Below are 26,937 nucleotides of genomic sequence, written 5' to 3' on the forward strand. Positions count from 1 at the left end.
TATTTAATGTAATTGTATTATCTGTTATTGTTATTTTCTGTCTACGTAACTTTACCGAAAGAAACAAGAATACGTGTGTCAATGTCTATCGGTCAAAGACGCTAAACGGAGTGACGCGCAAACTCCAAATATACAGCAGGCGTCGGTCGGGATCGAACCCACGACTTCCTGTATACCAGGTGAGGTAGTTAACATCTCACCAGTTAGCCTCGGCTATGTTCATTGATCCTCAATTAATTACTTGGTGGAGTGAGGAAGCATTCATGCCAAGCAGATGAAGGTGGCCAGGCGTGATTCTAGACACGCCACCGCCTGTTTACCCGGTGACAGTGTACAGTTTGTGTTTGCAATAAAGTCTATTCACTCTGTTGAACACGGAGGTTATAGCGTAACAATAGTTTACTTTTGTTTTCCTCTGGAACTCTTTATAAGAATGGAAACAGGAAGTTAACACAGCACACACATGCAGCTGAAGTCGGAACGGTTCATCCCAGCATTCAAGGACATCTGAGCCTGGATTCACACCTCTAATTTGCGATTGAACGTTGATTTATGCATTTCTGCCTAACACAAATAGTATTGTTTTCAACACCCTTTGCTATGTCAGCTGAATTTACCTCTCATAAATATTCCTTTTGTAGCCAGACAGCCGAAATTGTGTGCTCGTAGTTTTGGGTGAACATTCATTTTGAAGATACGAGGGCTTCTCGGCATGTTTATGACCATTTGCCCTCTCATTGTGTGCCATATCAGCCCTGTGATGAATTTGGGAAACGTTTTTACTACATCCTGAATATATGAATAAGTATAGTATAGACGTGTAAGTCACATGTGACTATATATGCATTCCTCTGTGCCTCGATACTGTCGTGTAGATGGTGTGGATATTATTTTTTTCTGTCTGCAGCTGACGCTTCCTCTGACGCTTCCTCCGCAATATTGGTCTGATGGAGCAAATGCAGTCAGCGCAGCTCGGTATGACATGCAGCAAACTGGAAATTTGCCATGTGGGTACTTTCCAGACTGTACACCGTACAAACATTATACAAATACACTTTTAGTTTTTTTTTTAGAGGGGGGAGGAGAGCTCAATAATGTATAGATTTTTTTGCACGGCAAGTGAGCTGTGACGTCAAATCTGTCACGTGATCCTCGCATGTGGAAGAGTAACGCATTGTAGTGTAGCGGTTAGCGTTGTGTGTGTGTTTGTGTCTGTGTCTGTGTGTGTGTATGTGTGTCTGTGTGTGTGTATCTGTGTGTGTCTGTGTGTCTCTGTGTATCTGTGTGTGTGTGTCTGTGTGTGTGTCTGTGTTTGTGTGTGTCTGTATCTGTGTGTCTGTATCTGTGTGTGTGTATGTGTGTCTGTGTGTGTCTGTGTGTGTATCTGTGTGTGTGTGTGTGGAAAAGTAACTCATTGTAGTGTAGCGGTTAGCGCTACGCTGCGCAACGAACCCGGCGACCCGAGTTCGATTCCCGCTCACGGCCACCACCGGTAATGATTATTTGAACCGCTTCTGCTGTGGTGGTGTGAACATCGCCACTGGGGAGACAAAGGCGGCCGGACGTGGTGGATCCAAGTCCCGGGCGAAGCCGGGTAGTACAGCTAGTCATGAATACATGAATGAATATAGACGTGTAAGTCACGTGTGACTGTATATATTCATTCCTCCATGGCTCGATACTGACGTGTAGATGGTGTGGATATACTTATTTTCTGTCTGCAGCTGACCCTGGTCTGATGGAGCAAATGCACTCAGCACAGCAGCTCGGTACGACAAGTCAACAATGCGACCAGCGTGCATACGACACGGATCGGACTGGAAATTTGACACAGCACCAGAGAACTCGCACAGGAGAGAAACCCTTCAAGTGCACTGTGTGTGACAAGGCATTTTCAGATTCATCGGCTCTTAAAAAACACCAGAGAACACACACGGGAGAGAAACCCTTCAAGTGCAGTGTATGTGGGAGGACATTTTCAGATTCATCGACTCTTAAAAAACACCAGAGAACACACACGGGAGAGAAACCCTTCAGGTGCAGTGTGTGTGGGAAGACATTTTCACAGTCATCTGCTCTTAAAACACACCAGAGAACACACACGGGAGAGAAACCCTTCAGGTGCAGTGTGTGTGTGAAGGCATTTTCACGGTCATCTGCTCTTAAAACACACCAGAGAACACACACGGGAGAGAAACCCTTCTTGTGCAGTGTGTGTGGGAGGACATTTTCAGATTCATCTACTCTTAAAAAACACCAGAGAACACACACGGGAGAGAAACCCTTCTTGTGCAGTGTGTGTGGGAAGACATTTTCTGATTCATCTGCTCTTAAAAAACACCAGAGAACACACACGGGAGAGAAAACCTTCAGGTGCAGTGTGTGTGGGAAGGCATTTTCAGATTCATCTACTCTTAAAAAACACCAGAGAACACACACGGGAGAGAAACCCTTCAAGTGCAGTGTTTGTGGGAAGACATTTTCACGGTCATCTGTTCTTAAAACACACCAGAGAACACACACGGGAGAGAAACCCTTCTTGTGCAGTGTGTGTGGGAAGACATTTTGTGATTCATCTGCTCTTAAAAAACACCAGAGAACACACACGGGAGAGAAACCCTTCAGGTGCAGTGTGTGTGGGAAGACATTTTCAGATTCATTTACTCTTAAAAAACACCAGAGAACACACGGGAGAGAAACCCTTCAAGTGCAGTGTTTGTGGGAAGACATTTTCACGGTCATCTGCTCTTAAAAAACACCAGAGAACACACGGGAGAGAACCCCTTCAAGTGCAGTGTGTGCGGGAAAGCATTTGCACATTAATCAAATCTTCAAGTACACCAGAGAACACAGACAGGAGAGAAACCGTTGAGGTACACTCTGTGTGGAATAATGTTTGCACAGTCATCACATCTTAAAGTACACCAGAGAACACACGGGAGAGAAACCCTTCAGGTGCACTCTGCGGGAAGGCGTTTGCACATTCATAAAATCTTCAAGTACACCAGAGAACACGGAAGCATCAGAAGATCTGCAAGGAGTGGAATCTGAAATCAGCTTGTGAAAGTCAAAGTGCCACAATAAGCCCATCACTCATGAAACAAGAACCGGACGAAAATACCAGCTTGGACACTTTTAAAGGTTTCGAGGTGAAATATGAAGAGGTAATGGTGAAGAGGGAAGAAGTGATGGTGAAGAGGGAAGAAGTGAAGGTGAAATGTGAAGATGAAGATTCAACTCCAAAATGGGACCTTCACATCGATGGAGGCAACGTGAAGCAGGAGGAGAATTCTGACTGTGAGGCAGAGCGAGGCAACTCCCAGCAGTTTGTGGAAGTGGAGGTGTGGGTGGACTTCCTCCGAGACAATCAAAAGTCAAGTGGAGACCCGGTAGATGTGTAAGCCAGAGACGATGTCGCTACAATAGATGCACCTTTGTCACAGGCCTTTAATGACAATGTGAAGTTGAACACTTTGTGGACCCGTGGGTTGGGTAGACTCTAACCAGGAGCAAGAGCCAATAAGCTCCCAAGCATTCACTATGTTCTAATAATTGCTTTTACACGGTGCTTGCTTAATCGCCTCAGCAACTCGGAGTTTTGTGTCGTACCTCGTCTGAAACACTCGAAGAGCATCCCCAAGTAGCAGCTGCCCCTGTGTGGCACAAGGTGGTGGCCCTGCACCGGCCTGCATGTGGACAAGAGCCTGTCAGTAGGGGGCGATGATTGATGCGTAATCTCAGTTGTGTAGTTTGTAGGTAATGTTTAGAATCTGCTACATTTTCACTCAGACGCCAGCATGCAATGGCCTACTCGTTTTGAATGACACAATAGTATGTTTTACATACACGGTGAAGCAGACTGTGCAACTTTTTTAAAAAGCTTCTTGTTAATACGATGTAACGTGATGCAGTATATTTCACTGCAGTAATCCAATTTTGTTAATATGCCTGTCAATAATTTAGAATGTATACTTGTCTGGTTTTGTGCATACTTGTAACATTTGATCTATAAGGGTCAAACATTGAATAAGTGATGTTAGGACAAAGTGTGCGTGTTTGAAAGTAACCTGTACAGAGAACTCAGGTGAGACCCGTTGTTCTTGTGATACAGGTCAAAGGGTACTTTTGTGTTCCACGAAACATCTGGAGCAACTCATCGTCTTTGAAATTGGGAGCACGCTCGGATCATTCATCAGTTACAAGGCATACCACTTAAAAGTTACACGTATAGGAGGAGGTACATTCTCTACAACACGAATTGTAGTTTTGTCTTACGTGTTGACGTAGATTTTGTCTAACTGGGACTAGAAATGCTCCTTGCTGATTGACGTCTGGATGTTCGTAACCATTGGTTGAAGCAAACCCCACTGCTGTTGTTGAGACGCTGTGCACCAATAAGGGTCCAACACGTTGACGGCCTTCAGGCCAGGAAAGTCACAACATTTGCACACGAAGGACGCATTCACGCAAGTACCCCATGCTCCGTTTTGAAGTTTTAAAATGAAACATCTTTGAATTGTGTTGTGTTTTGAATTAGATGATGTTATTTCCTCATTAAAAGCTTGTTTCAATTTACATCTGGAAGACTTCATTGAAAAGGACATTTCGTGTGAATTTTCTCTCAACGTTAAGTAGACGGCCTTGCCGGGGGTTCGGTTCGATGGGGACTTTCACCTGTTTGGGATGCGGGATCGAGATAAGGCGACACGGAGCTGGCCGTGCGAGAAGACGGCCGTCTGCAGATTGATTCCAACGTAATCGAACGTCTGTCCCTGCGCCTCCGTCATCCATGCAGGGGGTGCGTAGGTTTGCAGCGCCCCCTGCATGAAAACAATGGAAAGTGCAGCGCTCATCACAGATAGATAAAGTTGTGCGCTTATATTTAAAATGTTATTCTTTTATAAGGTGATGTTGAAATCAAAAAGTGTTTGGCCAGTTGATGATTTCAATCAGATTGATTCATTTATTATGAACCACATATCTGAGCTTTTGTGGTCCTGTTGAGCTAAAGTTGGTAAGAGTCCGTGACTATAACTTCGCTCAATATTGTAAATGTGTTTCTATTATTTAGTTATTGTTTAATACAAACTGCTTCAGATAATGGGTTTCAAGATGTACTTGAATGGCACGTTCGTTGTTCCGGTGTTTAATGGCTTGGACGTCATAGCAAATGGCTTCCATCGATGTGGAAGTCAACGGTGGATGATGATTTGACATTTCGGTGTTGATTTGGAGTAGATTGTTTAACTGTTGCATACCGGGTGGTGAAATGCTTTGCCGAGTACCTGAACTGTTTGACCAAGTGAATTCATGAAGAGTTCGATATGAGTTTGAGTGTTAATATTCTTGCGGAACAACAAAGGTCGGATATTTTAAAGATTCCTGATCGTACGTTTATTGCGACAATGTTCAAGGGGAACACGTGTGGAGGAGAGTTCCGGGTGAAGTCTCCCCTTACCTGGCAACCATGGTGGCTGTCCGCTGATCACTCTCGCTTCGTCACAGCTACGAGCTGTAGGGACGGGATTCTCCACCCTGGCGCTGTTTTAATTCACAGCACCAAGAGTGGAGAGCCTCATCCCTGCAGTTCCCTCCTGTTGTGCCGCAGCATTTACCACGTAACGAGGCAACGTTTTCATGAGCAGTGCGTTCCACTACACACCCACACGAGCGAACCATGTGCAACAGTGTGCGTACATACAGACACAAACAAACACGTGGGTGCACATACACACACGAGCGCTTACTTTCAGACAAGGACGAGTGGAGATGCACGCACGAGTGTGGTCACCACCTGGTTGGCTACACTAGTCACGTGATAACTAGTATACTAAACTATACACTACACTATACACTACACTATACACTCCACTATACACACAAAAAAGGCAAACAATCACCCATAAACATGCAAATAAAACTAAACCACACCCATCTTAACCGGCAAAGTCCAACTGAGGTATTCACTTATACTGGTAGGAACGAAGTTGTAAACTGAGTGTACCAGCCTGCAATAGATTAATGTGTCCGTCCGTCCGTCCCCTTTCAATACTTTAACGAAGTGAAATCTCGTGCTGTTGGGTGTAAAATCAGCAATAGACAGCGCAGAGACTTGTCCTACCAGCCCACCCTGCAGGGACCTGTTTTTTCAGACGCAACCTTGCCGCAAATGATAGCTCAACAAAGTGGCTTATCGCGTGGACAATTTATAGCAGCAAAAGTGGGTCCGCACGACTCCGTCAGCGGAATTTGCCCGGTAACGCTGCCGCGGGAATCCGGGCAGAGTCTTGCTAAGGTGCCCAATTCATGAACCTGAGCGAGATTATTTTAAAGTTGTTGCAGGGGCCGTGGCGTGATTAGTATCGGTGAGGCGTACTCCCACACATGCCAGAATCTCTTTATCATTAACAACCGTGACATGACATTTTACGTTAACAAGAGTCGTGAACATAAAGTCAGGTTTGTTCCGCTTATCTGTTTTTTTTATTACCACAGTTCTCAAATGTCGATGCAACACTCGTACGACCAAGCGATCTTGAGAATGTACACCATTAATTCATTAATTATGGGTTGTTGTGGAGCATTTTGGGTCACAAAGGTAAATTGCCAAGTCCGTTTCACAACTAAACGAATCCCAAAGAGATTGGGTTGCTCGGCGTTCAGAGCGCTCTGCTGGCATCGTTGAGATTCTGGGGTCGAATCCAGGCAAATGCTGCCTGTGGTTACATAGAGTTCTCAATGGTGAACAGACAGGATCTTAAATTTTGTTGTGTTTCCACGTGGAGAACACCTTTTGTGGCAAGGCGAGTGGGATAGTGCTGCCCCCTACTAAGTAGGGCACGTGTGTAGGTAATATCAAGTGACCTCGGAGGTTGCTCTGTGATATCCGCTTCAGTGGGCTGTTCTCTAACACAAGGCAATGGATTGCTCTGCGAAAAATCCAAATGGATGTTTCATCTCAGGACATGAAGCTCATTGCACAATCAGCGGGGATTTTTGAGATAAAATATATATACCAAAGACAAAAAATCATCTTTCTATGTCTAAGCCTATTAGGCCCTCTGATACATTGCTTTCCAGTAGCAAAACGCCCTGGACTGGTTTTGACTTCTCTCGGTCTCGTCAGTCGACCTTGTGACCCGTAAACACATAACAGCCAGCCTGTGTCAAAGGGCATTCATTGGCGGCAGGTTACATGACGCACTGCACTGTGGGTCATGCGGTCCACCGTATGACGCGGAGTGTCCTGTGTCCTCTGTCGTGGACCGCGAAGTTTACACTGTCAATAAAATAAAAATATATGAAAACAACTAAATTCTTTTTATTTCTTTTATTTTTATTTCATTGATTTTTTTACCTACGTGACTTTACCAAAAAAAAACAAAGAGTATGAATCATTGCAGTCACGAAAGCTTCAAATCTAGAACTCTCATGTTAACTTCTCAACTCCTTGGGTCTTGCGGTGACGTTCTAACACGTGGCGATCAATGTCTCCGGTGAAAATGCTGAGGGGGAAGGGCCCGATCTGAATTAAGGCCATTACCCAAAACGTCAGTCCGTTGTGTTCTGGTTTCCAACGCAGTGTTTTGTTGTTGTTCCTAACGTGACCATTTCAACTTCGTTCAGCTCCGCCGTTTTTTCTTGTGTTTTACAATCGGCGTTGTTACTTAACACCACCGCTCCAAAAGCGCGTCGTAACTGCAGCTCTCTCCGCTGCGGCTTTCGGTCGGTGCCGCGCGTCGCCCCCGGGCACGGCGTCCGACGGCCTCGCTCTACGTGTCGCGAGCGGCGGGGGGGGGGGGGAGCAGCTCCTTGACGCGCGCCCATTCGGTTCCGAACGAAGATCGTCAACGCGCGGTTGCAGCCAGGACGCCCTGGGAGCCCCGGCACTGCGCGAACCGCCGCGTCCGTCACCTCTGTCGGCTGTCGGCGCTCGAGCGGAGATGAGGATTCCTTGGTGCGCGTGCGCGTCTGCGCGTGTTTCCGTCAACGGGCCATATTCAATCCATTGCTGGATGAACCTCCCCCCCCCCCGTCACGGCCCTTCGGTGTAACGTAACGATCCGTCTGAACCACCTGCCCCGCAAAGCTGATTCCATTTAAAGATATTTATTTAGATTTCGCGAGTAACCCGATTAAGCTTTTTTTTTTCTTAACAGATATCCACTAGGGGCGGGTCACAACGTCGGGCGGTGTTCACGCCTTGGGCTGCCACTCCTGTATTAGTCGCGACCTCCAGCTATCATCCCTTGCAGCGACGTATCCTGCCCATACAAAATGCACAAGCTGAAGCTCGTGAATATACTGTACTCTACTGTGCGTGTATACATTGCGTCATGACGTGTGTAACTTCCATTAACAGATCTTTGCCTTGTCATAGAGCAGGCACCATATTGATTAACATCCTGCCCCTAATAAAGACCAGGTGAGAGTCCATCGAGATTCATGTCAACGCAGCTGATGGAAAGCAAGGGTGATTTAGGACTTGGTCCAGAGGCGATACATTTGTAGAATCTGCACCCAAGGTTGGTTTTCCGCTTAAACTTTTTTGATTTGGCCTACGAACTTTGAACGCAATGGGCCGAGCTTTTTGTTGAGCACATGGCCGCCACCTCCAAAAGGAAAGAAAACCGAGGCATCTCTTGGGAAGACGAATACAGTGAGGGGAAAAAGTATTTGATCCCCAGCTGATTTTGTACGTTTGCCCACTGACAAAGAAATAATCAGTCTATAATTTTAATGGTAGGTTTATTTGAACAGTGAGAGACAGAATAACAACAATTAAAAATCCAGAAAAACGCATGTCAAAAATGTTATAATCCCGCAAGAACCAGCTTCATGACTCTCTGAAACGTGGCAAGCACTGAATACTGTAAACCCATCGGGACACAATTGAACTGTTAAAACCCGTGAGGCATACGAAATGCAGTTTTTGGTTTTGACAATTCATCCAAGGGCAGTTGCCAAAATCCCGACATTAATTCTTACGTAAAAAACAAAAACCAGCACCCGCCGAAACGTTGTGAGAATTTCATTGTTTTGTTTTATTGTTTTATTCTCATTCTACGTGACTTTACCGAAAGAACCACAGAACAAATCACATCCATGCGCGGGAGCGGGTACGCATCAGCCACTGATACCTCGTAAAACTTTCCGAAATCGATGCAGAACCTCGGGCTACCGTCCAATTTGTTTCACAAACACGACAGGAGCACCCCGAGGACTTGTATGACGGTGAAACTGTCTCCGCGACTAACACCTCGTCCACCGCCCATTTCACGTGCTCCTTCTCAGCTGGACTCGCACGATACGAATTTTGGCGAATAAGGGTGGCGTCCCCCGTTATCAACGTGGTAATGCAACAGGGAAGTACATCCAATGTCAAATTTCCCTTTACTGAAAACATCTGAGAACTGCAGCAGCAGCGAGTTCAATTTGCACTGTTGTGCCTCTTACAATTCCGGGTTTTCTCTACATAGTTTTTCAACCCACGTAAAGCCAGAAACTACCCACGGGGTAGCTTCTGGCTTTACCTAGTAAAATATATAGTTTGATCAGCAGTAACCAACTTTAGGAGCTTAATATAATACATTAATTACCTACTATAATCACCCAGAAGTGTCTGTCCGTCACGCGCGTGACGTCACCCCACATGAGGCCCACCCCCCCGCGTGACGTCACTCCACATGAGCCCCTCCCCCTTCATTAATATTCACGCACGCGTGGAAATTTACACCAACGCACAAGAAGGTCGCGGCACTCCACGTACCGCACCCCTCCCCTCATGAATATTCATGAGCGGGTGACGTCACTCCACATGGGGCAACCCCCCCCCTCACGATTAATAATCATGAGCTGAAAATTTTTTCTATTGAATATTTTTTTGCCCGTCCTTGGACGGGGGGGTGGGGGTCCGTGACGTCACACGGTCGCCCGCAACCACTCTCCTGCATCGTGACGTCACGAACGCCTGCAACCACCCCCACACCGTGACGTCACGCACGCCTCAACCCCCCCCCACCGTGACGTCACGAGCGCAGCTGCAGGGTGTGTGTGGATTGCTGTGAGGTAAAAACAATACAAAACTATATTTTCCTATAAATCACATTAAACACTTCGGGGTTTATATCAAGTAGAGAACGTGGGGCGGCTGTTATTTTACGTTGCCGAGTAGTTTATTTATAAATACAATTTTACACGTCTGTTTTTTTAAGACTTCGGAGTCTGAGGCGTTTTTTTTCCTTAATTTTTTTCTCACCCCTTGAAGGTCACGAAACAAGCAATAAAAAGTGCGGGAATCCGAGTGTTTATAAATAACAAAAACAATATTACACGCTGGGGGGGGGTGTTAAAAGTCGCCTCATAGTAGTGATGAGACACCACGTCTGAGGGTCTCACTAAATCAGGGGTCGGGAACCTTTTTGACTAAGAGAGCCATGAAAGCAAAAAATTTGGAAATTTATTTCAGTGAGAGCCATATAATATATTTTAAAAGTGAATTCAACTAAATGTCAGTATAATAAGCCTCTGAATTTATTCTTTTAAATAATGTTGTTATAACACTCACCATTAATGCGACTTCTGGTGCTGCATGGATTTGCTGATGTCTTTGTAGTCGGGTTGGTACTTGGTGAGGTTAAGCTTCATGCAAGCGTTGAGGCTTTCATCCGTTAAACGTGATCGTAGGTTGGACTTGATGTTTTTAAGATGTGAGAATGACTGCTCACATGCATACGTAGATCCAAACATGGTCAATACAGCAATACTCACACGCTGCAGTGTGTGGTATGTGACAGGAAGCGCGTTCCAAGTTTTGAGAATCAGCTGGTCTTCGGGTTGGAGTTTTTTCATTTCTGTCCACATGTGCTTGCTCGCCAACTCCGCTTTCTGTCGTGTGATTCTTTCCAAATCTTCATTCAGTGACTTGAACTTATTCACCCACATGTCTGAGGCCTTCAGGTCAGCCACTTCTGCTTCAAAATCTCTGACGGAGACACCAGGGATGTAATTCAGGTCGGCTGTGTTCAGTGAACACTCGTTTGGATGGGTGATGAACTTAAAAAGACGAGTGTGCTCACGAAATTCTCCAAAGCGTGCTTTGAAGGACTGTAGGAGACTGGATGTGCAGCCAGCTAGCTGGTGGAGATCAAGGTTTTGAATGGGCTCACTTGCTGTGCATGCATCTTTAAATTGGCTCAGTTTTTCAAAATGTAGTAAACGACCTGTTTCAAGATCCGTGATGAAAAGCTCCAGCTTGTTTTCAAAAGCAAATACAGCTTGTTGAAGGGATAACACTGTATTTCCAATGCCTTGCATTTTCACGTTGAGCTGGTTCAGATGTTCAGTCAGATCTACGAGATAGTAAAACTTGAGGAGCCACTCGGTGTCGGCTAGCTCAGGATGCCCGACGCCTTTCATTTCAAGGAAAGTCCGGATTTCGTTCAGGCAAGCCGCAAAACGGCTAAGCACCTTCCCTCTTGACAACCAACGCACATTGCTGTGCAAAAGCAGACCAGGATAGTTATTTACAACTTCATCCAGCAGTGTTTTAAACTGGCGATCATTTAAGGCTCGGGCAACAATAAAGTTGATCACACGAATGACCAGCGACATCACTTCGCCAAACTGCCTGTCACACATCTGAGCACAAAGTGCCTCCTGGCGTATAATGCAATGGAAACTTAGGATGGGTCTATTTTCATGTTCACGGAGAAGCGCCACAAATCCTTTGTTTTTCCCCACCATACACGGAGCACCATCAGTACACACTGAGAGAAGTTTATCCATAGGTAGACTTTTTTCTTGAGCAAACTCCATGAAAGACTTGAATAAATCCTCACCTCTTGTGGACCCTTTTAATGGCAGAACAGCAAGACTTTCTTCGCGCAGTGTGTCACCAACAGCATATCTTGCAATCACGCTGAACTGCGACAAATGGCTCACGTCTGTTGACTCATCCAAAGCCAGAGAAAAGAACGGCGCTGCATTTATGTCCTTCACTTGCGTTTCCTCCACTTTGTTTGCCATCACGATGGTACGATCATGAACAGTTCTTGCCGACAGAGGCATGTCTTGTATCCATTTGATTATCTTGTCTTTGTTCGGAAGATCATCAAAAAGTTCATTGGCTACATCCAGCATGAACGTTTTAGCATACTCGCCATCTGTGAATGGTTTTCCGTTCCTCACTATTGCTAAAGAACCAGCAAAGCTAGCCGAATTATAGTCACCTTGCCGGGTCCATACGCGGAGTTGCTGCTGGCTAGCTTGCACCCTGCTCAGAAGCTCTTGGCACGCTTTCTTTCTGCTGTCTCCCGCAGGGTATTTTGATGCAAAGGTAGCGTGGCGCGTGTCGAAGTGCCGCTTTACATTCGACCGTTTCAACGATGTAATTTTGTCATTGCAAATTAGACACACCGCAGAACCCGCTCTCTCCACAAAGGCGAATTCTTCGGTCCATTCGTCCTGAAATGTACGATACTCGTCGTCTTTTTTTCTTTTCGCCATCTTCTTCGTCGAAGGGTTAGCTTTGAGCTAATGACCGAGCAGACGCAGTCTCAGACTGATTCAAAAGGGGGCGTTTACCTGTTTTACCCAGCAACGGCAAACATAGGCCAGTATCATCCAATTAAAATAATGGACAATTGCTCCTGCAGCCCTGAACAGGACATGCGCAGTGAAAAATCGATGGATGGATTAAAACAAGTGAGAATATTTTGTTTTATCTGCGAGCCATATGCAATCATCAAAAGAGCCACATCTGGCTCGCGAGCCATAGGTTCCCGACCCCTGCACTAAATACACACAATAAAAAAGAGCGGGAAACCCTCAAAAAGTTGTGAGGTGATGGATTTATTTCATTTATTTTACTTTTTATTTTGGTATCGCGCCGTGAGCCACGACCCAGCGTCGCTTTCGTGAGGGCGAAACTTTCATCAGCCTCATGGGGTCCACAACATTTTACTTTGATTGGAAATACGACGTTTTACACCACCCCCTCCCATCCCCAGCTATTCGATTGCTGTGCAGTGTTTGGAATGTGCTAGGAGATGTTAACTACCTCCCCTGTTATCACGGTGACTAGGAGATGTTAACTACCTCGCCTGTTGTCATCACGGTGACTAGGAGATGTTAAATACCTCGCCTATTATCATCACGGTGACTAGGAGATGTTAACTACCTCGCCTGTTATCACGGTGACTAGGAGGTGTTAACTACCTCGCCTGTTGTCATCACGGTGACTAGGAGATGTTAACTACCTCGTCTGTCATCTACAAGGTGACTAGGAGATGTTAACTATCTCGCCTGTTATCATCACGGTGACTAGGAGATGTTAACTACCTCGCCTGTCGTCATCATGGTGACTAGGAGATGTTAACTACCTCGCCTGTTGTCATCACGGTGACTAGGAGATGTTAACTACCTCGCCTGTTATCATCACGGTGACTAGGAGATGTTAACTACCTCGCCTGTTATCATCACGGTGACTAGGAGATGTTAACTACCTCGCCTGTCATCATCACGGTGACTAGGAGATGTTAACTACCTCGCCTGTCATCATCACGGTGACTAGGAGATGTTAACTACCTCGCCTGTCATCATCACCGTGACTAGGAGATGTTAACTACCTCGCCTGTCATCATCACGGTGACTAGGAGATGTTAACTACCTCGCCTGTCATCATCACGGTGACTAGGAGATGTTAACTACCTCGCCTGTCATCACGGTGACTAGGAGATGTTAACTACCTCGCCTGTCATCATCACGGTGACTAGGAGATGTTAACTACCTCGCCTGTTATCATCACGGTGACTAGGAGATGTTAACTACCTCGCCTGTTATCACCACGGTGACTAGGAGATGTTAACTACCTCGCCTGTTATCATCACGGTGACTAGGAGATGTTAACTACCTCGCCTGTCATCATCACGGTGACTAGGAGATGTTAACTACCTCGCCTGTCATCACGGTGACTAGGAGATGTTAACTACCTCGCCTGTTATCATCACGGTGACTAGGAGATGTTAACTACCTCGCCTGTTATCATCACGGTGACTAGGAGATGTTAACTACCTCGCCTGTTATCATCACGGTGACTAGGAGATGTTAACTACCTCGCCTGTTATGATGGTGACTAGGAGATGTTAACTACCTCGCCTGTTATCATCACGGTGACTAGGAGATGTTAACTACCTCGCCTGTTGTCATCACGGTGACTAGGAGATGTTAACTACCTGGCCTGTTATCATCATGGTGACTAGGAGATGTTATCTACCTCGCCTGTTGTCATCACGGTGACTAGGAGATGTTAACTACCTCGCCTGTTATCATCACGGTGACTAGGAGATGTTAACTACCTCGCCTGTCATCATCACGGTGACTAGGAGATGTTAACTACCTCGCCTGTCATCATCACGGTGACTAGGAGATGTTAACTACCTCGCCTGTCATCATCACCGTGACTAGGAGATGTTAACTACCTCGCCTGTCATCATCACGGTGACTAGGAGATGTTAACTACCTCGCCTGTCATCATCACGGTGACTAGGAGATGTTAACTACCTCGCCTGTCATCATCACGGTGACTAGGAGATGTTAACTACCTCGCCTGTCATCATCACGGTGACTAGGAGATGTTAACTACCTCGCCTGTTATCATCACGGTGACTAGGAGATGTTAACTACCTCGCCTGTTATCACCACGGTGACTAGGAGATGTTAACTACCTCGCCTGTTATCATCACGGTGACTAGGAGATGTTAACTACCTCGCCTGTCATCATCACGGTGACTAGGAGATGTTAACTACCTCGCCTGTCATCACGGTGACTAGGAGATGTTAACTACCTCGCCTGTTATCATCACGGTGACTAGGAGATGTTAACTACCTCGCCTGTTATCATCACGGTGACTAGGAGATGTTAACTACCTCGCCTGTTATCATCACGGTGACTAGGAGATGTTAACTACCTCGCCTGTTATGATGGTGACTAGGAGATGTTAACTACCTCGCCTGTTATCATCACGGTGACTAGGAGATGTTAACTACCTCGCCTGTTGTCATCACGGTGACTAGGAGATGTTAACTACCTCGCCTGTTATCATCATGGTGACTAGGAGATGTTATCTACCTCGCCTGTTGTCATCACGGTGACTAGGAGATGTTAACTACCTCGCCTGTTATCATCACGGTGACTAGGAGATGTTAACTACCTCGCCTGTTATCATCACGGTGACTAGATGTTAACATCCTCGCCTGGCCTACAGGAGATCGTCGGTTCGCGCCCAGGCCCTGACCACGCTTGCTCCTGCTGCTGTATATTTGGAGTCTGCGTCTCTCTTCCCATGTTGATTGCGTGGATTTGTCTCAGGGTCCTCCGATTTTTCCCGATACGGGGCCATCCATTTAGTTCGTTGTCATGGAGGGGGATACCCAAAATGCGTACGCTTGCATATGGGGGGGTCTACTCACAATGTACGCATAGGAAATGGGGGGGGGGGGTTGAAGCCTCGATAATAATGCAGCCGGCGGTGGACTATCTGTTTGCTTAAACACGTTAATATTAATAATTGATCGTTTCTGCGTGGATTACATATCGGCCGTTCTACAGGATTCTTGGGGGTGGGGGGGGGGGGGGTGATGCGTCAGGCGAACGTACGTAGGCAGGTGGGGGGGGGGGGGTGTGTAAAAAGTCCGCGTGCGTACGGGGTCAGGTTTTGACAGATTTTTGCGTGCGCACGAAAGGGATGGCCCCTACACATTTAGATACTGTACAGCACTCTACACGGAGTGATCCCAGCTGTCCGGCAATGGTTTGTGTGATCATTCTCTGTACTACAGAGTGGCATGTGTGTCATCTCCATTGGTTTCCTCCGAGTTTCCCTCCCATAGCTAAACCCACAAACACAGTGGAACTGGTACTTGCCAGAACCACATCCCAAAGCTAAAAGATTACCTGGAAATGGCTCAGTGGGAGGGATCACAGCAACATCGCCCCCTCTTGTGCAAACTTGGCAGGACCCCTCCTGAAGAAGAGTTGAGACTCAGTGGGGCTTTCCTGAGCAACAGGCGTATTCATACATTAACAATACGGATGAATACAGACGGCACATTGAGTGTGGCATGCAGTCATTATCCTCTGCCATTGTCAATCGACTTCTGGAACGAAGGCCTCCCCAATTCGTCCCAATCTCAAGTGGTGAGGACTCAACACAGCCAGTCAGCCACTGACAAGCTCACTCACCCATTAACTCACTCACCCACCACACTGCAGGTCACAGCAGCACATTCGCGCAGCTAGTCAGCCACTGACAAGCTCCCTCACCCACTAACTCACTCATCCAACCACCCACTCATCACATTGAAGGTTACGACAGCACGCTAAGCCAGCCAGCCACTGACAGGCTCACTCACCCACTAATTCACTTGCACCCACTCACCAAACTGCAAGCACAACAAGACACTCACTGAGCCAACCAGCCACTGACTAGTTCACTCACTCACCCACGCACGCATCCACTTACCCACTCACCACATTGCAGGTCACGACAGCACACTAAAGCCAGTCGGCCACTCACAGGCTCACTCACCCACTAACTCACCCACCCACTCACCAAACTGCAGGCACAACAAGACACTCACTGAACCAGTCAGCCACTGACAAGTTCACTCACCCAGAAACCCATCCACTCACCCCACCACCCTGCAGGTCACAACACACTCACCCTCGCAGAGGTTTTTGGGCAAGCGTTGCGCACTTTCAGATGCGCTTCTGCGTCCGTCTGGAACCATTTTCCTTCCGCTATTAGGAATCCACTGAAACTGTGCATTTTAAAATCATCTAGATTGAAGACTAATTTCTTTTGCACTGGTCTTTGTGTTTTGTTTCTTGTCCTCTACCTGTACCTCCGATTAGCAAGGTTCGCTCTGTACGGTGTGAAATAAGTTCAACGTGCATACACCCAGCCCATCAGCCACTTACAAGTTCGCTCACTCACCCACAAACTCATCCACCCACTCACCAAACCGCAGGTCAGAACACTCCCCCTGCTCAGCAATTTATCCTCTAAAACCGTCGCTCTCCCAACTGATTTCTGTTTGCTTCGCCATCGTACTTTACCTCACTTGCTTCCGTCATTACGCTGACCAAGATCTCTCGCCACCCTTAACGAACGAGACCGCACCCCGGTGCTCTCTCTGGAGCTCTGAGCCGGTCAATAAACGGCAGGAGCTCGCAAAAAAAAAAAAAACGCGAACGCATTTCGCGCGCTCCATGCGAAAACGTGTTTCACCCGCGATTCGTTTCCCTCAACCAGAACGGCGGCGACTGGGAACAGGAGAACTGGCGACCCCCCGGGGCCAGTGGTCAGGCGGGGAGGAAATGTCGGCGCACGAACAAATTCTGGTGTGCAACTTGAGGAAGTGCCGGCGCATTGTCGGCGACTTCGCCTGGGTCACCTCCTGCTCGCATCTCTTTTGCGACGAGGACGGCGAACGCGAGTTCAAGACGGGGGCGGCCGCCTGCCCGGCGTGCGGCGCCTTGCCGCGCGGCAGCCTGGACGTGGTGCGGGTCTGCTTGAACCCCCCCGAGGAGCACAAGTCCATGGTGCTGGCGGGCCTAGGGCCGGACGTCATCCAGGAGATATGTTCGCGGGCGCTTTCATTCTGGATCTTTCAGGTATCGGCGACGGATCGGTGACTTTTTAAAAATAAAAATAAAATTTATTTTTAAAAAGTAACAAACTGAAATGTTTTATATTTTAGCGGATAAAGTCCCACTGAGCTACGTAACCTCTTTTTTTGCAGAAGCGACCTGGCCATCACGAATGATAGCCCAACCCAAGCGGCTGTTATCATCACGTGGAAATTTACAGCAGTCAAATACTCTAAAACGCGTTAGATGTCGTTTCTAAACATTGGGAGGGAAAAATCAGAGGACCTGGAGAAAATCCACACGGCCACTGGGAGAACGTGCAAACTCCAAACATAAGTAGTGACTAACTCGGAGACAAAAAGACTTGGAGGCATTTCTTTATTTAGCGAGCACCATTGGAATGACGCAGTTAATATTTAGTCCGTCTATTATCGGTGGGACTACTTAGAACATGTACAGCGTTTAAGATGTCACTCTTGAATTAATTTGCGTGATTTATGAATATTTTTCTCCTGCTGGGTTCTTTCGGTAAAGTCACGTAGAATGGAGATAAAATAATAAAAATAATAACAGAATTTATTATGTTATTATTATTTTAATTTTTATTACAGAATAAATTCTGTTTTATTTTTTTATCTCAATTCTACGTGGTGACTTTACCGAAAGAACCCAGAAGATGAATCCCTGCAGTCACGAAAGCTTTAAATTGAAAATTATGAATATTTGTTTTTCATTCTTTCGATTTTTTTTGGGAGCTTCGTCATTCCCAGAGGCTTCGCTAACCGAGTTATTCTTCTACACGTAAGTCCCCTTGCGCGTACGGCTCTTTAACCGATAAAAAATACGTTTAATCAAATTTTCCATCTCGCAGGTGCACCAGGAGAGACTGTATCAGGAACACTTGGCCGTGAAATCAAAGAGGCTCAGGGTGCAGTCTGAGGACCGCTTCAAGCAGGAGATCCAGAACAAGGTCACGGAGGTCGCCACTCTGAAGCGGCAGTTCTCGCTTGCCAAGAGCGAGCTGGCCAAGTTCAAGAAGAGGTACAACGAGGCTGCCGAGAAACTGCTGGAGAGGGACCGGGAGCAGAAGAAACTGCAGGTCTCCTACGATCGCCTCCGCCTGCGATTCTCCACTATCGACGAGGGGAGACGCGCTGAGGAGGAGGAGGCTCTGAACGGCGCGGCGTCCTCGCCATTCATAGTGAGATTCGGTAGGGCCGTTTGAACTTTAGTAATAGGTTTTTACCCTTTTAGCTGGCACAAAAACTGACACCTTTATTCAAGGCATCATGTTTGCAATAACCACAACACAAGCAGTCAAAATGCAAACAAAAGAGACAACTCTGATAATAATATGCACTGTCCTTGAATTTGATTGGTCCACACCCGAGACGGTTTTTCTTAGAGCCTAGTCTCCACTGGTGTTGGACCAGAAGACGCCAAAAGGCGTACAACTCAAAAACAGCGCACCATCAGGGAGTATTGAGGGCTCGGGGTAAACCTTTACATTATGAGACCTCCTTTGCCAGTAACAAGATATAGGAATAGGTTTTTACCCTTTTGGCTGGCACAACAAAAACTGACACCTTTATACAAGGAATCATGTTTGCAATAACCACAACACAAGCAGTCAAAAATGCAAACGAAAAGAAACAACTCTGGTAATGATATGTTTGAACTTTGTTAGGAACCGACCAAGCAGGGAAAATGGGGATAGGTTCATACGGTGACGTTTTGTACGTAATGTAATTTTTTCCCCCACCCCCCCCCCCCCTGTAGCAGAGACGTCGACCCCGCGAACATCGCAAGGCGCGGAGGGAAACGCGTGGAGCTGGATGATGAAGACGCCTCCGTGCTGCCGCCCTGAGGGGACGGAGTTTGCGCCGAGGCCGTTGTTTTTCGACGGCAGCCCCCCGGGCAGGTCGCCGCACTCCGACGGCTTCCTCCGCTTCCCCTTCCCCGCCAAAGCCGCGGTGACCGGAGCCAAGAAGTGACCTCCCCTCCGGTAACAACGCGAGAGTCCTTCCTTCCCTCGCGCCCGCCTCCCGCCCTCCAATGCGGTCGCAGGGTTCCCCAAAAAAAAAACTCGTGGGGAAAAAAAACGACGCAGAAAGGACCTCGCCCACTGGCCTCACCGCTCATCAGATTCCTGTGGTCTTAACGCTGCCCGCAGGTCATCTGCCTACTCCCTGCGGCGCTTGGCAGGAGCCTCTCGTCGTTACCGCCAGTCGATTGCCTCCTCTGAGCGCGTAAACGGAATCCGAATCGGAAATATTTATTTACGCTGGAGGTAGGAATCCGACAAGCTGTGAAGCTCTTTTCCCACAGACTTCTGGTCGGGGGCACTGGGGTAATAAACGTTACAGCGACAAAGAAATACAAAAAAAACCACGTCGTGCACAAGCGTCACGGGGTCCACGCGTGCGAGCGCGTGGCTCGTCGCCCCCGTCAGTTGTGTTCGGAGAGCCGCTCGCTGGAGATTCTCACGCACGACGACGACGATAACGCCGCGTCATTGAGCTATCGTTTGTGATGGCCAGGTCGCTTATGAAAATAGCTGCGTGGGTCGGTGGGTCCTCGCCTGGTAAAATGAAAAAACATTTGTTGAGTTTAACAGTTTCAATTCGTTACTACTTTAGCGCACACCAATTGTGTTCTGAGAGGGCAAACCCACGACGTTGACAGTGGAGTTTGACATCCCGCTTTGTGATTACCACCAGCGGCAGTAACTGAACGACCGCACTCCGTTCAAGTGACAAACGTCTCCCATTGGCCGTGCCGGGTGGGGCTCACAGGGTTATGTCACTTTCACATCCGTCAGAAACTTTTGTCTATACTGGAGGAATCCGTGCAGCCCTACAGGAGGTTGTAGGTGCGATCCCAATTCTGACAGCTGCTGCCGTATATTTGGAGCTTGCGTCTCTCTCACTCTCTCATCATCATCACCACAGTGGCTATGAGATGTTAACTACCTCGCCCGGTCTACAGGAGGTCGTGGGTTCGATCCCGACTCTGACAGCTGCTGCTATAAACCGTGGCCGATGAGCGACCGCTTTCGACCCCGCCGATTTGCGTGCTGGAGAGTAAACCCACGACATTTACCGCTTGAGCACCGTGAATTTTTTTCCAGCGGGTAGGTTACCAGGTGTCGGCGTTCGGGGGAGGGGGGACAGGCCGTTTAGATGGCACAGAGGGGTTTGCCGTTTAGAATCTCGCTGCGGCCGACCCGGGAGTTACCGTGGTGCGCGTTGTTTCTCATTGTTGTGTTGGAGTAAGTGCTGTTCACAGGAGGGAACCTGTTCCATTTGTTTTTCATTAAAAAGTTTAGGACTTTGCGGCCGCCAACAACCCTTCCTTTACATTACACAGACCACCCATACAGGTCGACACAACAACCGCCATTCGCCACTAAGTGGCGGTGACCTCACCACGTCGCTTGTGCCAGGCTATGTGCATGTTGAGGCCATGTGAAGTGTCGAAGGCCCGCTGGTAGGAGGTTATGGGACAGACCCAGGTGCCAGGGGTCCACTGACTGAAATGAATGGCCGATGCACCACCTGTGCCCCGTACTGTGCCAACTTGCTGTGCTTCAGCCACCCAACTGCCCAGCAGCAGCATTCACGAGCCTCCTCCAATTAGGCCGATCTAGACACCACTGGTACCAGTCCACTCAGCTCCACATCCTCTTGTACCACATCACTCCATCTCTTCTCTAGCTCGTGCCGTGCTCGTTTAGTCCCCTCTATCTGGCTGAACAAAAGCTGTTTAGGCATGTGGGCTACATGACCCAACTAATGCAACCTTGCCTGCCAGAGGAGCTCACCGATGGGATTTTGTCCAGATCTTTCAAAGATCTGTGAGCTCCTCACACAATCCAGCCTGGTTAAACCCAGGATGGATCGTAGGCAGGCCAGCCTAAATGTTTCTAACCAGGGAAGATTTTCCTTTAGGGGGGGTTTACATTTTGCAAGCGTAGAGAAGGGAGGGCATGACTGGCCGAGAAGATCCGAAGCTTCATAGGGAGTGACAGACCAGGTAGCTTTACGCAACTGATGGAAAGTTAATGCCGCTTGACTGATTCGGAATGAGACCTCTGTTGTCAAACCGGAGCTGGTCATGAGCACACTGCCCAGGTATGGAAAACTCTTCACTCTCTCCACAAACACAAAGATCCCCCATATAGCCTTAACAGGCCGGCATGGCACATGAAGGGGTGAGTGGCAAGCACAATGCCACGTCAGAATTGGGTATTACAGATAGGTAGCCTGCCGCCAACAAAAAAAAAGCTCCAGCAGAATTGCTTCATTATTTAGTTCTATCCATGGCTGGGTGAGCACGTCCCTACTTATCAAGCATTGTGCTCACCATTTTACCGAGTCACTTAAACGCAGGCGAGCTGCTGCTTCTCTACTGCATGAAAGTGACATGGCATGTTATCGTGAAACACCTCTATAGGCTTATCTTCCAAAGCCTCCAATTGGTGCGCAAGCTTTAACCCGCATTATATCGCCAATACTGACTAAAATAGCGCCTTCATCTACTGGCAGAAATTTAGTAACACGCTTTTCAACATGATTACAAATCAGAACCTCTGAGTGCGTGTGATCCAGCCACCGTTTAACGCACTAAAACATCACCTATTGATAATACTCATGTTTAGTTTCATATCGCGTCATCATTCATTGCAAATTGCATCTCACCATCGCTGAGGAACCTCAGGCATACAGGCTGTTAGCCAACACCAACAATTAGCCAAGCTCTGCAGTCCTCTGCAAATTAAGTTAATGAGTGTTGATACCTCCAATTCGCACAATTGGCTCCGTACCGTGCAAAAGAAGTTCAACATACACGCATACAGAAGGGACCTACAATATTTAGTCTGCACTTTGCTGTACTGCCTTCTTCCGGCGTGCCGGGGAGTGGCACCTCCTCGACGTCCGTGGGAAGGGATTTTCGCAAAATGTGTGCGGTCCAGCCACCCTCACTGCCTCTGCGGTGCTGGATTAGAGGCTACGTACAGCATAGCCATCACCACCAAGCTATCTGTGATCCCCGAGATGCCTTTGTCCGTCTCCAAATTACACGCACTTTGCCCGTCTTAATGCAATGGACGCCACAAATACGGACTTTGAAATATCGAATCTCACGAATGAGAATGCTTACCTACCCTGCTTGGTGGGTTAGCACAGGGGTCCCCAACCCCCTGTTAGGAACCGGGCCGCAAAGCAGCAGGAGGTGAGCGGTGAGTCCGCGTGTGGCCCGCCCCCATTATTTTATTTACCACTTCCGTCCGCGCCTCTTTCCCGCACTGCGCACTTGTCTCAGTCACAGTGTTGGTATAAAGCCCACAAGCTGTAACCCCTAGTAGCCACAATGAGTAAGCCCACAAGCTCTAACCCCTAGTATCCACAATGAGTAAGCCCACAAGCTCTAACCCCTAGTAGCCACAATGTGTAATAAACAAACGTCGCTGGAGAGCTTCTTTGAAAAGGGGGAAAGACCCAATGATGAACCCCCCCCCCTCCCCCGGTCCGTGAAAAAAATTGTCTTCCACGAAACCGGTCCCTGGCGCCAAAAAGGTTGGGGGCCGCTGGGTTAGCACATTCCAAATGTAGCGTAATAGCGCCGTCTGCTGACTGAAAGTGATAAATACAGTGTACGGCAGTACATACGTCAGCAGGCGACAGTACACATGGGGGGAAGACCACTAGGACAGAGTTCATGGCGCCGATGATGGCAGCCTCGGCCGGTTGGTGCGCCCTGTTTTGTCCAGTTTTGTCTTGAGAGGGGCTTGCTGTTCAACACACTCGTGCTGGTGAGAGAGGCCTGCTGTTCATCACACCCGTGCTGGTGAGAGAGGCCTGCTGTTGAGAGGCCTGCTGTTCATCACACCCGTGCTGGTGAGAGAGGCCTGCTGTTCAGTACACCCGTGTTGAGGGGCCTGCTGTTCAGCACACCCTTGCTGGTGAGAGAGGCCTGCTGTTGAGAGGCCTTCTGTTCAGCACACCTGCGCTGGTGAGAGAGGCCTGCTGTTGAGGGGCCTGCTGTTCAGCACACCCGTGCTGGTGAGAGGGGCCTGCTGTTCATCACATCCGTGTTGGTGAGAGGGGCCTGCTGTTCAGCACACCCATGTTGGTGAGAGAGGCCTGCTGTTCAGCACACCCGTGTTGAGGGGCCTGCTGTTCAGCACACCCGTGCTGGTGAGAGGGGCCTGCTGTTGAGGGGCCTGCTGTTCAGCACACCCGTGCTGGTGAGAGAGGCCTGCTGTTCAGCACACCCGTGTTGAGGGGCCTACTGTTCAGTACACCCGTGCTGGTGAGAGGGGCCTGCTGTTCAACACACCCGTGCTGGTGAGAGGGGCCTACTGTTCAGCACACCCGTGCTGGTGAGAGGGGCCTGCTGTTCAACACACCCGTGCTGGTGAGAGGGGCCTGCTGTTCAACACACCCGTGCTGGTGAGAGGGGCCTGCTGTTCAACACACCCGTGCTGGTGAGAGGGGCCTGCTGTTCAGCACACCCGTGCTGGTGAGAGGGGCCTACTGTTCAGCACACCCGTGCTGGTGAGAGGGGCCTGCTGTTCAACACACCCGTGCTGGTGAGAGAGGCCTACTATTCATCACACCCGTGCTGGTGAGAGGGGCGTGCTGTTCATCACACCCGTGTTGGTGAGAGGGGCCTGCTGTTCACTCCCATGCTGGTGAGAGAGGCCTACTGTTCATCACACCCGTGTTGGTGAGAGGGGCCTGCTGTTCACCACTCCCATGCTGGTGAGAGGGGCCTACTGTTCAACACACCAGTGCTGGTGAGAGAGTCCTGCTGTTCAGCACACCCGTGCTGGTGCGAATATGGCGCCGATGATAGTAGCCTCAGCCGGTCGGTGCGCCCTGTTTTGTCTTGTTTTGTCTGTCAATTCAGTGTTTTGCCAAGATTTTCGGAGTTCTCTAACAAGAGACGAACTTTTAAATATCAGGGAAACAACTCCTGTGGATTTAATTCCTACTTTTCTGCTTCCAGCGGCAGAATTAGTAGGCATTTTAGTCAATGCCGCGCTAGGCTTTGCTCAAGCAGCGAAACGCCGCCCAAGGGGTAAACGGTCGGGGGCTCTAGTACGGCTACGCAGACGCGGGATCCGAACAGTGCTTCCGAGCTTTTTCCTCTCCAACGTACGTTCACTGTACAACAAAATGGATGAACTTCAGCTACTGATGATAAAAAACAAAGACTTTCTTTCAGCTTCTGCTTTGTGCTTCACGGAAACATGGCTGTGTGATTTGATTCCGGACACTTCGCTACAACTAGCAGGATTCCATCTTGTAAGATCGGATCGTGACATAGCACTCTCCGGCAAGACGAAAGGCGGTGGTATTTGTTTTTACATTAATAGTGGCTGGTGTGTAGATGTCACAGTGATTCTGCAACATTGTTCTCCACTCCTTGAATCAATTTTTATAACCTGTAAACCGTTTTACTCGCCTCGCGAGTTCGCGTCGCTCATTTTGGTCGGAGTTTATTTGCCGCCTTGTCCTCAGGTTAAAGAGGCCAAACGCATGCTCGCCGATCAGATTCTGAGTGTGGAGCGAGCAAATCCAGATTCGTTGGTTATCGTACTTGGCGACTTTAACAAAGGTAATCTCAGCCACGAACTCCCCAAATACATACAATTCATTAAATGCCCAACCAGAGAAGGGAACACTCTGGATCACTGCTACACTACAGTCAGTAGAGCCTACCACGCCGTCCCCCGAGCAGCACTAGGACACTCTGACCATGCCATGGTCCACCTGATTCCTGCATACAGGCAGAAACTAAAACTCTGTAAACCTGCTGTGAGGACATCTAAACAGTGGACCAGTGAGGCTGTGGAAGATTTGCGGGTGTGCTTAGACTGTACTGACTGGGATATGTTCACGACTGCTACCAATAGTCTGGATGAACTCACAGAGGCTGTGACGTCCTACATCAGCTTCTGTGAGGACTGCTGTATCCCAACACGTACCAGGGTGAACTTTAACAACAATAAGCCCTGGTTCTCAGCAAAGCTCAGAAGGTTGAGGTTGGAGAAGGAGGAAGCGTTTAGGAGTGGAGATAGAGACAGATTCAAGGAGTCGAAGAACAGGTTTAGCAAAGCGGTGAGAGAGACTAAACGACTGTACTCAGAGAGACTAAAACACCAGTTCTCTACAAACGACGCTGCTTCTGTCTGGAGAGGGCTAAGGCAGATCACCAACTACAAACCCAGAGCCCCCCACACCGCTAACGACTCCCGCCTAGCCAACGACCTGAACGAGTTCTACTGTAGATTCGAAAGACAATTGGACTGTCCTGAACCACCCCTTCCAACCCAAGAGGCCCCATCCCCCACCAATACTACAGAGACGACTATCTCCTTTCAGGAGGGAGAAGTTAATAGACTTTTCAAGAGGCAGAATCCACGCAAAGCAGCCGGGCCGGACTCTATCTCTCCAGCCACCCTCAGGCACTGCGCTGACCAGCTGTCTCCGGTGTTCACCAACATCTTTAACACCTCCCTGGAGACATGCCATGTACCAGCCTGTATCAAGTCCTCCACCATCATCCCTGTGCCCAAAAAGCTAAGGCCAACAGGACTAAATGATTACAGACCGGTCGCCCTTACATCTGTGGTAATTAAGTCTTTTGAGCGCCTGGTCCTGACACACCTCAAAGCCATCACAGACCCTCTCCTGGACCCCCTTCAGTTTGCCTACAGAGGCAACAGGTCTGTGGACGACGCAGTTAACATGGCCCTCCACTTCACCCTACAGCATCTGGATGCCCCAGCATCCTATGCCAGGATCCTGTTTGTGGACTTCAGCTCTGCCTTCAACACCATCATCCCTGCCCTGCTTCAGGACAAGCTCTTCCAGCTGAACGTGCCCTACACCACCTGTAAATGGATCACAGACTTCCTGTCTGACAAGAAGCAGTGCGTTAAGCTGGGAACACAAGTCTCTGACTCCAGGTCCATCAGCACCGGAACTCCTCAGGGCTGCGTCCTTTCCCCTCTGCTCTTCTCCCTGTATACCAACAGCTGCACCTCCAATCATCTGTCCGTCAAACTATTGAAGTTTGCGGATGACACCACCCTCATTGGGCTGATCTCTGGTGGGGATGAGTCTGACTATAGGTGGGAAGCTGACAATCTGGTGACCTGGTGTAGCCAGAACAACTTAGAGCTAAATGCTCTAAAGACAGTTGAGATGGTTGTGGACTTCAGGAAGAATACAGCCCCACTCACCCCCATCACCCTGTTAGACTCCCCAGTC

The 26,937-nt window shown here is 48.4% G+C and overlaps 2 protein-coding genes across 4 annotated transcripts; both read left to right on the forward strand.

Annotated features, from left to right (window-relative positions):
- Nucleotides 1–905: 905 nt before the first annotated feature.
- LOC142915950 (uncharacterized) lies at nt 906–3,969 on the forward strand. Its single transcript, XM_076061582.1, has 2 exons — nt 906–975; nt 1,725–3,969. Exons 1-2 carry the CDS (start codon nt 948–950, stop codon nt 2,750–2,752), a joined length of 1,056 nt encoding a protein of 351 aa, XP_075917697.1. The 5' UTR covers nt 906–947; the 3' UTR covers nt 2,753–3,969.
- A 6,058-nt stretch (nt 3,970–10,027) lies between these two features.
- LOC142915951 (E3 ubiquitin-protein ligase CCNB1IP1-like) lies at nt 10,028–20,988 on the forward strand. Of its 3 annotated transcripts, none has more exons than XM_076061584.1 (4): nt 10,028–10,068; nt 17,316–17,677; nt 18,525–18,864; nt 19,433–20,988. In XM_076061584.1, the coding sequence occupies exons 2-4, from the start codon at nt 17,381–17,383 to the stop codon at nt 19,645–19,647; spliced, it is 852 nt and encodes a 283-aa protein (XP_075917699.1). In that variant the 5' UTR covers nt 10,028–10,068; nt 17,316–17,380; the 3' UTR covers nt 19,648–20,988. The 3 variants fall into 3 exon arrangements, with proteins under 3 accessions (XP_075917699.1, XP_075917698.1, XP_075917700.1); XM_076061583.1 differs by lacking the exon at nt 10,028–10,068 and adding an exon at nt 16,028–16,198; XM_076061585.1 differs by lacking the exon at nt 10,028–10,068 and adding an exon at nt 16,029–16,198 and having other exon boundaries at nt 18,525–18,854; nt 19,433–19,580.
- Nucleotides 20,989–26,937: the final 5,949 nt, after the last annotated feature.

The sequence above is a fragment of the Petromyzon marinus genome, unplaced genomic scaffold, assembly GCF_048934315.1.
Source record: "Petromyzon marinus isolate PM22_M1 ecotype Great Lakes invasive population unplaced genomic scaffold, UKy_Petmar_22M1.pri1.0 PM_G_Scaffold_37, whole genome shotgun sequence".
Classification (NCBI taxonomy): domain Eukaryota; kingdom Metazoa; phylum Chordata; class Hyperoartia; order Petromyzontiformes; family Petromyzontidae; genus Petromyzon; species Petromyzon marinus.